At 33.7% G+C, this 14,330-nt stretch overlaps 1 protein-coding gene across 1 annotated transcript; it reads left to right on the top strand.

Moving 5' to 3' along the window:
- The first annotated feature begins 1,239 nt into the window (after nucleotides 1–1,239).
- On the top strand, nucleotides 1,240–13,237 carry u2af1 (U2 small nuclear RNA auxiliary factor 1). Its single transcript, XM_056466051.1, has 8 exons — nucleotides 1,240–1,348; nucleotides 2,249–2,336; nucleotides 2,426–2,489; nucleotides 4,167–4,216; nucleotides 5,213–5,311; nucleotides 8,610–8,743; nucleotides 8,994–9,086; nucleotides 12,905–13,237. Exons 1-8 carry the CDS (start codon nucleotides 1,305–1,307, stop codon nucleotides 13,080–13,082), a joined length of 750 nt encoding a protein of 249 aa, XP_056322026.1. The 5' UTR covers nucleotides 1,240–1,304; the 3' UTR covers nucleotides 13,083–13,237.
- Nucleotides 13,238–14,330: the final 1,093 nt, after the last annotated feature.

Raw genomic sequence — 14,330 nt, 5'->3', positions numbered from 1 at the left:
CCAGAGCACCCAGAGAAAACCCACACGAACACGGAGAGAGCATGCAAACTCCACACAGAAACGCCAACTGACCCAGTCGAGGCTTGAACCAGCAACCTTCTTGCTGTGAGGCCAACGTGCTACCCACTGCACCACCGCATCGCCTACCAAATAAGTTGCTCTCCTAAAAGATATGATAAAATTATTAAGAATATATCATTGCAAATGGTTAACTTAGTGAGGGCACAAACGAAATATTCAACGATAAATCGCAAAATAATGGATGTTAATTTTACAGATAGAAAATGCTCAAACTAATTTTTGAGAAATTGCCTAACACTGTTCTTTTCCAGGACCTGTTAAGAGAGCTTATATTTTGTCTCATTATGATAAGAAAAATATGTATGATATTAGAAAAAAGATTTCTTTCATATCCTGTTAATCCTAAACATAAAGAAGTGCACTTTAAAATTATGAATCACAGTTATCCTGCAAAAAAATTTCTACGGTTAAAATTCAATATTGGTGGCTCCAATGTTCGCCAGTTTTGTCATTTAGATATTAAATCAACTGAACACTTGTTTTTACAATGTAATGAGGTACAAAGATTTTGGGATGAAGTATTAGATTGGATACAACAGAAAATGTCTATAAGACTTCTTCACGTGGGAAAATATTAAGTTTGTCCTAATACTTAAGAATAAAAATAAATCTTATATAATGAATAATGTGTTGATATTATTAAAATGTTATATTCATAAATGTAGAGTTTTCAAAATTCCCCCAAGATTAGTGGTGTTTAAAGAAGAATTTATGATATATTTGAAGACATTAAGAAAGATGGAGTGCCAAAAAGCAAGATATTTAATCATCATTGGAGGATTTTGGTTTCATATTTTGAGAACTTTAACTCCCTTGCTACTTTATTTTCTTTAGCATTTATTTTTTGGTTCATTTTATATTTTAATTTTATTAGTTTATATATGTTGTATTATTGAGGATGGAAAGATTGTAAATGTATGCGAATTGATTGTTATCTCAGTCTTTTGTGTAATTCTAAAAAGTGTTAATAAAGTATAAATTAATAATAATTTTTTAATAAAAAAAGACTTTCTTTAAAAAAAAAATCACCCCGTCGTCTTTCTCTTTCTTTTCCTAATTTACCTCCAGTCCAATAGGTGACGATGTGTTTGATTTAATTCTTTTGTATTAGTCCTGCAGTGGGTGCTCACTAGATGGCAGTAGTTTGACCCTCCATCTTCAGCGGCCCCAGCTCTTGATTCTCCAGCAGAAGAAAAAAACCCCACCGCCTTTCTTCTTTCAAAATGGCCGAATACTTGGCGTCTATTTTCGGTACAGAAAAAGACAAGTAAGTAATGGTTATTTTCGTGAAATAATGCTTTTAATCCTTTATGCTGAGTACTTCTGTGCATTATCGCAAAACGGTGTTAATTTTGAAATATAATAATATTAGTTTTTCTTATATTTCTTTTCTTATGCATCGCGTGGTGATGAGCGGAGCCGTTTGCTAACCGCGCCGCTAACAGCACAACAATAATACTAATAACAAATATATTTCAGATCACAACGCTTTCACGTGCAATAGCTTTTTCTGTACATTTGCTTTTGATTGTTTTAAATTTGCGTTGTTAAATTAAGTCCACCCCTCTCTTGCAGCTCCTTTCATTCATTGTGGCGCCTTCTTAACGTTGTTAAATGGATCTTAGTTAAAAACCTTATTTCTGTGTTTGCTTTTAATTTTATTGGCCTGCGTTTGATTATTTTGTGTTTTAGTATCATGTGGAAGATTTACAATAACGGAAGTCCAAACTAAGTTAGTTCACTATTGAAATAAATCCTACTATCTGAGTGTGTAACGTTATTGGTAGTTAAAGTGATGAATTAGTTCTTGTATCTAACAGTAAGCAGTAGTCTCGAGTAAATAAGTACCATTTTTAAAAGGTCTACTATTTATTAACGTAGGTGAAAGATGAGTACTACTTAATAAAAAATACTAATAACTAAATAACAAGCACACGTGCCATGGAAATAGATGCTTGTACATTATTTAGATTAAATGTTAAAACCTATTGCTATGCATAAAATTAATATCAGCGTCATTAAAAACTGTCATTATTATCATTATAAAGCAGTTTAATAAACAATAAATATTGAGAGAGTTAGTTGAAATGCAAAATTAATCAAACTAGCTGGATGTGTATGAGAACAAAGCTGATCAAGTGTGTGTGTGTGTGTTTTATTTCAACAGGGTCAATTGCTCTTTCTACTTTAAAATCGGAGCCTGTCGCCATGGAGACCGATGCTCCAGACTTCATAATAAGCCCACCTTCAGTCAGGTATGTGCCGGTTTTTATGCCATCCATCCTGTAATGCTTGATGTTTCTGCTAGATTTGTGTTGTGATTGACATTTGATTTGTTTTGCAGACTATTGCCCTGTTAAACATCTACAGGAACCCACAAAACACAGCCCAGTCTGCTGATGGCTTAAGTAAGTCCTACTCCTGTAAAAGGTTTATGTGGTGTCCTGCAATCTGGAGCTAAGAGCATGCAGGGTCCTGATTACACGTGTTATCAAGATGCATTTTGCTTGATTTGATCTCAAGTAGACTTTGATTTTCCCATTTGCATGGTTTAGTTTGGCCACTTTTGACCACTTTCTCCAAGAGAAAAGTCCGTTAATGTTTTTTTTTAATAAACAAAAATGATTAAAGGGATAGTTCATTTGAAAAAAAATCTGAATTTACTCACCCTTCACTTGTTTCAAACCTGCCTTTCTTCTGTTGAACACAAATTGAGATACTATAAAGAAATTGTAACCAATAACTTCCATAGTATTTCTTTTTCCTTTTATGTACATCAGTTTTTACCAGTTTCAAACATTCTTCAAAATATCTTCCTTGTGTTCAAAAGAATAAAGTTATAAATAAACTTGAGGGATAGTAAACTTAATTTTTGGTAAACTATTAATTTAATAGCACATTCATAAGATTATACGTACAATTAAACATTCACAAAACCTGTATTTGACCTGAAAAGTTGCTGAGATCTACTCACTAAAGACCACGCAAGCAGTAGACTAATCTTTAAACCAATTTTTTTGGTTATAACAAATCATGTGAACACACAGTTAGACCACAAAAAGAATAATGCAAAGAACAGTAGGCTAGTTCTTGTTGTCTTGATGGCTACATATTGTGAAATATATATCACAACATACAGGGTTCATACGGTGCTGGAAACCTGTCATGTCAAGTCATGAAGTTTTGAAAAGGCATTTTCCAGGCCTCGAACAGTTTTGGAAAAAAAAATAAACCCAAAATGTTTTGGAAAAGTCATGAAAATTTGTTTAACAATTATCTGTGTACTTAAATATATTTGAGGTGATGGAATTGGGTACATTTTAAATAAAATGAAATTCAGCTGTCCATCCCTTCATGGGACGTTCTCTGTGTGGGCTAAACTGCACTTTGCAATTTTCAGTTGCAAAATCAGTAACTTCAAAAATCAAAAGCAGCATCAGCTTCGCCACTCTTTCACTCGCTTTCACAGTATTGATAAGATGCATTTTGAGTGACTTGTTCATAACTGCAGAGGTAAGATACTGTGGGTGCTAAAGGCTAATTGTATAATTCTTGTGAAAACCCAAGCCAACATTTCTAAAAATTTTCACACAGACAGCTAGACACTTTCTAAAAACTGTTTTACAGATAAATAAAAAATACATGGATTGTCACATATTTTTTGATATGCTGTAATTTGAATGTGCAAATTTGTTCTTATTTACCACATGCTCAAAGACATTACATTAAACATGAAAAAAGATCATGATTATTTACCTGAAAGATTTAGATAGTCATGGAATTTTAGTAGTAAAAATGTGCATGAACCCTGAATATAATGCCTTTTCTGCAAATTCAATTAATTTATAGTTTAATTTTAGTTTGTGTATATTGTATACCATGTAAAGGACCATTTTCTTCTTTTTTTTTTTTTTTTTTCTTTTCTTTCTTTAACAAAAAATGTACTCCTTAATTTTTCTTAATGTACTCATTCATATGTGATGACTTTTTAAAAAACAAATGTATCTTAATTCCACGTTTTAATAGAGCCCAGGAGTTACCTGGAGTCATTCCTATACTTTTATCTTTGATTTTTCTTTTATCAGATGCTGTCAGTGATGTGGAGATGCAGGAACATTATGATGAGTTCTTTGAGGTGAGTTGCGTATCTGTGAAAGTCATGGATAAATGGTTAAGGAAGCAGCTAAATACAACCCTAATAAAAATTTTACTCACCCTCAAGTAGTTCTAAATTATATATTTTGAAGAAAGTTGAAAACCAGTAACCATTGACATTAGTAGTTGTGGTTAAATGGTTCCCAGTTTTCAATCTTTTTCAAAATATCATCTTTAGTATTCAAAAGAAGAAACTCAAACAGATTTAACAGGTTTAAATCTTCAGTTTTGGGTAAATAATCCCATTAATATATTTAACATTCTTACAATCAGAGAAATAATATACATGTTAAGGGATTTTAGAATTTCAATTTGCGCGTTTGCATCGACTTTAATATACTTCCGGTAATGCTTTATTCCTGTTTTGGTGTGAACCAGGCATAGGCATGGGACGATAACCGGTTTCAAGTTTTACCGCGGTTTGAAAAAGTCAAGGTTTTAAAACTGCTAAAATTCTATGTTATACTGTTCCTAAGGTATATGTAAGGGTTTATTATATATTTTAACTATTTAGCCTGACATGTTTATTGTTCCAAAATATTATAAATGTTTCCTAAAATAAAATGTATTGTGTTTAATGAAATAAAATGTTGTTGTTTTTTTTCTTTCTTTTACACAGACATTTAAAAGTAACCTATTTTAGAGCAGTAATCACAATACTGTGTAACCATAAAACCGTGGTATTTTTATCCAAGGTTATCATACGATCAGAAATGTAATGGCCCATGCCTTACCAGGCATTATACCTTTTCCTGACAATTCAGCTGTGCAGTCACTATTACAATAAAATAGTACATTTATACCATAATTGTATTTTACACTATTAATGTTTTTACTATATGTGTATGTTAAAACTGATTAGCCTTGGTAAGCAAAAATATCTGCCAGAGGCCATTAGATCATATGGCGTTTCTGTTAGAACATCAGTATTTGCAGGTATTTTACTCTAACATGATTTTTAATTTGCTGTTCACAGGAGGTCTTCACTGAGATGGAGGAGAAATATGGAGAGGTTGAGGAGATGAACGTCTGTGATAATTTAGGAGATCACTTGGTGGGAAATGTCTATGTGAAGGTGAGAGAATCTACAGTACTCTCAACATTGTTCAGACGTTGTTATGGTCAGTTGTACTTGATACCTTTATTTAGGCCACTGTTAAGCACTACTTTATTTCCCTAAAATAAACCATTTAGAAGTTTTTGCATCAGGAGGTGGTTTTCATAGTTCCTACATCTGTTGGTGGAAAAAAGTCCCTGCTTTTTTATTGTTTGCAATGCAAGTATTGTGAAAGATTTTAGTTATAGGAACTATGAACGATTTAAGTTACAGAAACGTATTATGGCGGAACCAAATTTGTGTCTTCAGACAGAATACTTCTAACACAGGATAATAGGAACTGCTAATGATGTAAATGTACATTGATTGTCTGATCCTTGGTAAACAAAACTCTGGCACAGTATATTTGTCTGTGAAACTGTGGAGTTCTTTTTTTAGTTTTAAAGAGATGGTTCACCCAAAAAGGAAAATTCTCATTTACTCACCCTCCACTGGTTAATATGTAATTACTGTCAAGCTGCTCTCACCAAAACTCTATATTTTATTGGAATGTGAAAGTTTAAGTACCACTAGACAAGGTTTTTAGAATGAAAACACCTTGGATGTTTTTAAAACTGTATCACCAGGAAGAAATTTAAGAAATTTATCAAATATTATATTGAAAAATCATATTTAAATTTAAATATAAATTTGTGAATTTTATTTGTTTATATGTTTGTGTATCATGTCTTATTGTGACATGAAGTTGTTCTTATCATGTAATGTTTTTATGTACAGTTTAAGTCAGAATTGTTAGTCCCCCAATTTCTGTTTAACGGATAGATATTATTCAACACATTTCTACACATATTAGTTTTAATACACTTCTATACAGTTTAAAGTGACATTCAGAGGCTTAAGTAGGTTAATAAGTTAGAGTAATTAGGCAATTTATTGTATAACGATGGTTTGTTCTGTAGACAGTCGGAAAAAAATAGCTTGAAGGGGCTAATAATTTTGACCTTAAAATGGTTCATAAAAAATTTTAAACTGCTGTTATTCTAGCTGAAATAAAACAAATAAGACTTTTTCTGGAAGAAAAAAACATTATCAGACTAACTGTGAAAATTTCCTTGCTCTGTTAAACATAATTTGGGAAATATTTAAAAAATAAAGAAATTAAAAGGGGGGCTAAGATTTCTGTCTTCAACTGTATATTGATCCAGGGTTTCCATGGAGTTTTAAAGTCTAAAATTTAAAAATCGAAATTTTAGGCCTTAAAAAATCTTAAATTCACTGTTGTAGATCTTATATTTTTGCACAGATCTTATTTTTCCCATGTCCATGTAACGCTACATCTAATGCTCATATAAATTCTTTTTTTTTTTTTGTTGTTGTTGCTTGGTTTTCGTGATGTTGTAGTTCTTTATTTCACTTGTCTAAATGTAATTTGTGGTATTACAACTACATATGAGACCAACGTGCAATCAGCCCTCTGTTATTGAACTCTGTGGGTGCAGCGAATGTGATTGCGGTGGTTCACTTTGGGTTTCCGTGACATGATTTAGGCTGGCGGAGCGCACAATTTTTTGAGACTTGGGCGAACAGCAGCGCCGCATTTGTTGAATATGAAACACTTTGAAGAAATTTTGTCTGAAACGGGTCAGCTGTACAGACATCTTTATGATCCGTCCATGTGTGATCATAGGGATAACAAGATGAACTATAATTCTTGGCTAGAAATTACACGGCAGTGGGAAAGGAGAAAAGATTTAGTAAAAGCTTGAGGGATACGTGTTAAAACCAAAAAGAGAGGCCATGCAAAAGTGGGGACCCAGGTAGTTTTAATATTACAGAATGTTTTTCCACCATTCATAGGTTTTACACTGATGTATATATTACAATCTTGAATTTAAAACGTATTAGTTACAAGCTAAAATGAAGTAACAATGTATTTCTTTGATAACTGTAAAAGAATATTTGAACCTATCGGTTTACAATATACTGATGCCCAACTTCTAGGCTTTATTGGTGATAATTAGGGCCAGATGGAATCTGCGGACATTTTTTGCTATTTCTGCGCAGAATTTTGTTAAAAATCTGCAGATTTATGCAGAATGAGTTTGGGAGTAACATAACTAAAACCTTAATATATAATCTAAAAAGTAATACATTTTTAACTTTAATGTTTACTATGCAAATCCAATTAGATCCACTAACAAACTGTATTGTAAATAAATCATATAAATATTTTGATATTAGTCAATAATATTAGTGAAATTAATAAAAAAAACTGGATAAATATAAATTTAGACACATTTACACAATTAAATAAACAGAATCAATGATGGGCTAAAAATCTGCGGAATTCTGGACGTGCAGATTCCGTGTGGGCCTAGTGATAATGGACCGAAATGTTGGAGGACTAGACAGACAGTAATGTGTGAATTGTTGAGTGGGGAAAAAAAAACGTCAGTATTTTTAGTAAGTGTAATTTTTTTTTTATTCTTTTCATAATAAAAAATATATAATTGTGGAGCAACCCATATTCTGTTGCCATTGATATTTAACTTTAATAGGTAGAACTGTCTAAGATATGAAAGTTTGATTTTCAAAATCTTGAATGATATAAAAAATCTTTCTAATAATTAAAATAAATTATAAAAAATAATTAGTTTAAAAATCTTGAATGATATTAATTATATGACGTAGTTCCGGAAACTTCCTACTTCTCTGTTTATCCATCTGACTTGTGACGGTGGGTTACTTTTGACTGCCCCATGTCATTTTAAAGAGCCTCATCCATTTCATACGGTGCTCGCACAGTCAGTGGAGGTTCAATGGTGTATCTAACCTGTCTTCAGTACTGTTCAATTTGATTACATTTATTTTGACACTGATTTTGTGATTTTTATTTTAATTTTTATTTTTTGCTATTTCTCTTGTTTTTTAGTGTCTTTTTATATTGTGATATAGGTCTTAAATTTAATACTTAATGGTCTTAAAAACGTTTTTAAAACTCTTAAATTTGACATTGATATCTGCAGAAACCCTATGATCATGAAATGCCATAAGTTGCTGATGTGGCAATAAGTAAACGAATAAACCATCCACTTTTTCCAGGCGTGTTTGCATATCTATCTTCTTCACAAAGGAAGTTTGTGGATAATGTTGAAAAAATACAGCCATCGACTTCCATATTATTTTGGATTAGTATTGTTCCTACAATCGATGGCCTGTACTTTCTCTAACTGAATTTGTATGTGTACCATAATGCAAAAGCCTGTTTTTTGTTGACATTAAGACAATTCATTAATTATTTTTTTGGTTTGTGTAGTTCCGTCGTGAAGAAGATGCAGAGAAAGCGGTGATTAACCTGAACAACCGCTGGTTTAATGGGCAGCCCATTCATGCGGAGCTCTCGCCTGTCACTGACTTCAGAGAGGCCTGTTGTCGACAGTATGAGATGGGGTAAGTGTGACCAACAGAGGGCACCACACACCTTCTCTTATCCAAGAACCAAAAAATATATACACACTCTAACACTGCATTCCCACAGATAAATGTTTACCTCCATTCAGATTGGTATTTACCTATAGCTGGTGCCTAAGCCATGAGCACATGATATATTGGTTCAGGTGAAGATGTGTGCAAAAGGTGTCATACTACATTCTGTACTGTTGACGGTGTGACTGACTGCAGTACTCTTGTTTTCCTGCAGAGAGTGCACTCGAGGAGGCTTCTGCAATTTCATGCATCTGAAGCCGATCTCAAGGGAACTAAGGAGAGAGCTGTACGGCCGCAGAAGGAAGAGGTGTGTGCTTTTAATAACTCGTCTAAAACATGAGTACATTTGATCATCACACTGGTGTCATTAGACTTTATATAGTTTTGCATTATGATTTTCAAGTATCAAGATATGTTTATTCTTTTAGCAACATGATAAATCAAAGCTAGCTACATTTACATAATTTATTTATTTATTTTTGTTTCAAACAAACCGTAGGCATTTTGTGCATGCTAAATTAACCAACCAGACTGATGCGCATGTAACATTCTTTTAAATCAGATTTAATTTTCTCATATGGACACACTGCAAAAATGTTTCAAGGGTGCTTGTATGGCACAGTGTTCCTGTAGCTCTGTTTTAAAATTATATTGTTATCTGTTATTATCAGCCTGTTATGCGCCATTTCGCTGTCAAAGACAAGGCACTTGCAGACAAATATCTGAAGGAACTCTGTCCTGCAGTATTTCTCTGACAGCAGAAGAAACATTTTGAAAGGACATTAGGCCTAGTGTCCACCAAACCATTTTAAAGCAGTGGCAAAAAGCTCTGACTCTGGTTTAGACTAAACATCTGCAGTACTGATTTCAAAAGTCGATTGTCTCCATCTGAAAGCCCTGGCACAATGTAGAGAAATATTACTGTATCCTCTATTTTACATGAGCTAGTGAAGCTCTGTCTGTATGGTATTTGTCCTGCCTGTACTCCACTGTGATTTGACTGCAAACTCCTAGCTCACACTAGATGACTTTTAAACATCGGCAGATTGTGGTGCTGTTCAGTCTATATCACTTGATTGTGTGTCTTTAGTTGATTTGTTGTTCACACTTGGCGACACTTGTAAATGATCCACACGAGGGGGTCACACACTAACACGACATGACAACAGCTCTGTCCAGCCCCCAAATCACAGCGAATGAAATGATCAAGACGCAGCCAACAGAAAGAGAAGAACTCTATTGGCTGCTTGTGTGATGACATGCATCACTGATACACAGCCAGCAGTAGTTCATTATAGCTCAGAAAGACTTCACAGGAGCATTTAAAAGCAATGTCAATATCGATCAGCTTATCGATAGATGTGGTTTTCTTATGCTTTTGTGTCTGTGTAAGTGCAGGATGAAGCTAGTGCATTGATGGCCATTCTATACAATCACAGACATTTCTGTTGAAACTCTCTTTTATTAGCTATGTTTCCATCTACCTATTTTATGTGCATTTTGAATATGTGCATAAAAATCATTTGATGGAAACGCCAAGATGCGCGTAAGTTTTGAAAATGAACACAAACACGTATGTGCATAACTGAGTAGGTTAAACTTTTCATTCGATAATAAAATGCTTTTAATGAACAAATTCCACTGTGCACATAAAAAAAAGATTTTGTTGTTAGAGATAATGTGGTGATAAAAATGTTTGCGTGAATGGACAAACCAGCAGGCTGAGCACATTTTAAAACATCTAAAATGTTGTTTTGGTCATTCTAAAACACCTTAACCGTTTCAGTATTAGTGTTATTATATTATTAATTACCTCCAGAATCAAGAGCGTCTGTGCTCTGCATCTCACACCTTCAAACGCCACCTCGCGTTCATTGCATGTCGGCATTTGTCTTCTGTGGCACAGTTATAGTTAAACACCCTTAAGTGATTCACCAAGAAACTCTGCTCTCGCTGCCTGTAACGTTAACTTGCATTATGCTCACTATCCTCGGCCCGTTCTTAATTTTGATTCTGTAAAATGTCCAAGAAACGCAGCGAAAATGGACCTTTATTTTTTTTTATGTTTTGGTTGTAGCTTTTGCATAGGAAATAAAATAAAACATCCTACTGACACACGCAACACACTCTTCTCTCAAACTGAAGTAAAGTTTTGTTTTATATTTGCACATTCATTCGTTTTAACGGTTTACCACACTAATTTGAATATTCAGTCTGAAAACACATTTAAGTATGATTTCAAAACAACATTTGCACTATTAAACTCACTCAGAATAATGTTGACTATGTTAGTCATTGGCTGCTAATATGATTTCCCTGTTTAAAATTTGAAACAATATATTTCTGAAAATATATTATTATAGAAAAAGTCAGAATGTGTGAAAATAAAACCAACTTTACCCCAATTTCCCTCAATTAAAAGCAGAATAGCATCCATAGAAAGAACTATTTTGCACAACAACACTGTGGAAACTCAGAATGTGTGAAAATAAAACCAACCTTTATTACAGCTCCAGATGGACATTTCTCAAAGAGGGAATAACAAACATCTTACCTGAGACAGTGTGTGGGGAGCTTGAGTGGGTTGTTTCTAGATCGGATACTTTTGCGGCCAGAATTTAATGAGAATTATTTCTGTTATTTATTAAATTTCACATTTATTGTATTTTTATACGCCTACTCTCAACCCTAAACACAACGGTCACAGTAACGTAAAAACAGTAGTTCTACAGAGTTTTATGTTATCTATTAAATGACCCAATAAATTTTATTTTTTTAACCCCTACTCCCAACCCTAAACCCAACTGTCACTACTGTAAAAATATTAATTATTGTTATACAGGGTCATTAAAAAATGCTGCTTTTAATAATATACATATCGCACTTCCAGCCGGCCGCATATCCGATCTAGACTTTACTGATTAAGTGCCCAGCAGGCGCGCCCTTGTGATCGCCCTTGTGATTGCTTGTTCATTAATGCTTGTGACATAGTAAAGCGCTGATGTAATTTTGACAGGGGAGTGTCGCTGTTTGATTCGTACTCGTAATCAGGTCGTCGTGTCCGTGGTGAAACTATTCCGTGTTTGTAAAGTACACCCATCGTAAATTTATCAGTCATATACAAACAAAGAAAATGTTGTATCTGTGTCTGTTCTAATCGCAGATTTTGGAATTGTACCCTCATAAAATTACGAGTACGTTCCGTTTTCCTTTACGATTTTATAATTACAGATGCATGAATTTTATTTACGCACGAAATATTTATGACAGTGATTTTATTCTATAAGTATGCTAGATATTTGCTTTTCATCTGTGAGGTGTCAACGATGTGCGAGTGGCCCTTTTGATGTGGTGTTAAGTAATTCACACACACAGACGGTCTAGTGAAGAGCACCTGCTGATTTTCCCCCAATCACAGCCTGATGTCTCGGCAAGCTCATTAACTTGCAAATCAGGCAAAATTTGCATGATGTGCATTTTCAGTGATGTAGTGTGGACTGAGATCTGTTTAGAAACACTAGCTGAAACATTAGTGTGGACGCGGATCATTTTCATTCTAAAGCGTATTAGTGTAAACGGGGTCTGAGTTCCCTGCCATGCTTTTGTTTTTCAGACCAACTGGAAATCATCCATTTCTGATGCTTATGACCACTTGGAACTGTTTTATTTTTATTTTTTGGTCTTCATCCTAGTCACATTACATGAGCAAAATGTCCTTTTTTCAATCCAATCAGGTCTTTTCGATTCATTCCGATTGCTTTGATTGGGCTATTTCTTGGGTCCATGTAAATGCAATTACTGAAGAATGTTTTTGCAAGATTAAATTTTTTAAATAAGCATGTTCCTATAAGAATATATTAAGCATCACAATGTATTTCCAAAATTTGTATCTCATCTTTCAACAATCACACAAAAGATGTAATGAATATTTAGTGTAAACCTCTAAATACTGATTATTTTTAGTAATTAGATTGAGTTGTTTAAATAAAAATATTTCCTGTCACTTTTGATCAATTTAATGCGTCCTTGTTAAATACAGAATTTTATTTTATTTATCTTACACAGCCCAAACTAGTTAAAATTGTAGTTTGGCTCATCAGTAAACTAAATCACTTTCTTCCACAGACATCGGTCCCGCTCTCGCTCCCGTGAACGACGCTCTCGCTCTAGGGAACGCAATAGAGGAGGAGGAGGAGGAGGTGGTGGTGGAGGAGGCGGCGGCGGTGGTGGTGGTGGTGGAGGAGGAGGAAGAGACCGAGAGAGACGGCGGTCAAGAGATAGAGAGCGCTCTGGAAGATTTTAAAATTTCCTTTCTTGAAATCAGCATTCAGTCATCAGACCCTTCAGCTCTCTCCTGATGAAATGTGATAACTTTTGAATTTGTTTCCTTCTTAATTGTCCTCTGATCTTTTTATTCAACGTTTGTTTGCTTTTCAATAAAAAAACACCTTAGTCGTTTCACGGTTTTCAGTATTTGTTTTATATTGTGCTAATATGCTTTACATTTAAGTGTGTTTTCACATCTACCTTCTGGCATTAAGCTTCATTTAATAGAAGTCTTCAAACTGTTCTCCAACTTGCTGTGATCTCTAGAAGTGACCAATGCTAAGCCTATTTTAATCTTAGACAAGGGTCAGGTCAACTAACATGTATCATCGTCACTGAATAGGCTTGGTAAACGTAGCTGTTGATTTAACCACTATAACCAAGTTAATGTAGTACCTTGAGCAAAAGAAGAAATCTTTTGTTATTCAGTTTTTGAAAGTCTTTTTATTGTACCAAACTTAAAAGTTCTTCATTTGGACTTTTGAAATATATATGTGTAGATATCAAATGTTGATTAAAAAAATACCAGATCATGAAATGACTTAACATTATGCATTACAGGCCAGAAGTTGGTTATGTCTGTAAAAAAAAAAAACGCATTGCGGCATTATTTTTTTTGTCACTTGTGCATAACTGTATACTAAAAATAAGCATTGTCATCGTTTTCTCAATATCACGTTTTTGTCATTGTCATTCTTAGATTCTGAATCTAAACTTTTGACAAGATAGATAAAGTAGGATGACAACAAATTCCACGTTTTTGAAAGATAGTGAATAACTTGTCATACAAACTTTACATTTTTCACTTAGGACTTACTGATCTGAATAGAAAATTCTGTAGTCATTTGAAGAAAAAGTATGCTAGGCAATGTTTATTATCAATTGTTATCAACATGTTTCTAAATTTCTTGTTTACTGTTCACCAAATGAAAAATGTGTATAGAATATTTGAAATGATGCATGTAAATGCTGAAAGTAATGAAATAAAAGCCTCAGCATTAATTTAATGGTGAGCAAGAAAAGCTTAGGATGATTAAAACCTTGAACGTTCCCAGTAAAGAAACAAAACGAAACCGTCTCCGACAGAAAAACAAACCTATACTTGGAGACAACGAGAGACAAGATCTAACGAATGGTTAATAACATGTCCAAATGCAAACCTACTACTACCAGTTTAACACCATAAATACTATTATTACTGTATTTGTATACGTTTAACACAACG

The sequence above is a fragment of the Danio aesculapii genome, chromosome 9 (assembly GCF_903798145.1).
Source record: "Danio aesculapii chromosome 9, fDanAes4.1, whole genome shotgun sequence".
Lineage (NCBI taxonomy): Eukaryota > Metazoa > Chordata > Actinopteri > Cypriniformes > Danionidae > Danio > Danio aesculapii.
The sequence above is the reverse complement of the archived record's forward strand: the minus strand, read 5'-3'. Positions and strand labels throughout refer to the sequence as shown.

Bases quoted from the DNA above. Each gene is read 5' to 3' on its own strand.
- u2af1 (XM_056466051.1), top strand. From the start codon at position 1,305: ATGGCCGAATACTTGGCGTCTATTTTCGGTACAGAAAAAGACAA. The intron at 2,490-4,166 runs GTAAGTCCTACT...TTCTTTTATCAG, and splicing joins CCAGTCTGCTGATGGCTTAA to ATGCTGTCAGTGATGTGGAG. The intron at 9,087-12,904 runs GTGTGTGCTTTT...TTTCTTCCACAG, and splicing joins TACGGCCGCAGAAGGAAGAG to ACATCGGTCCCGCTCTCGCT.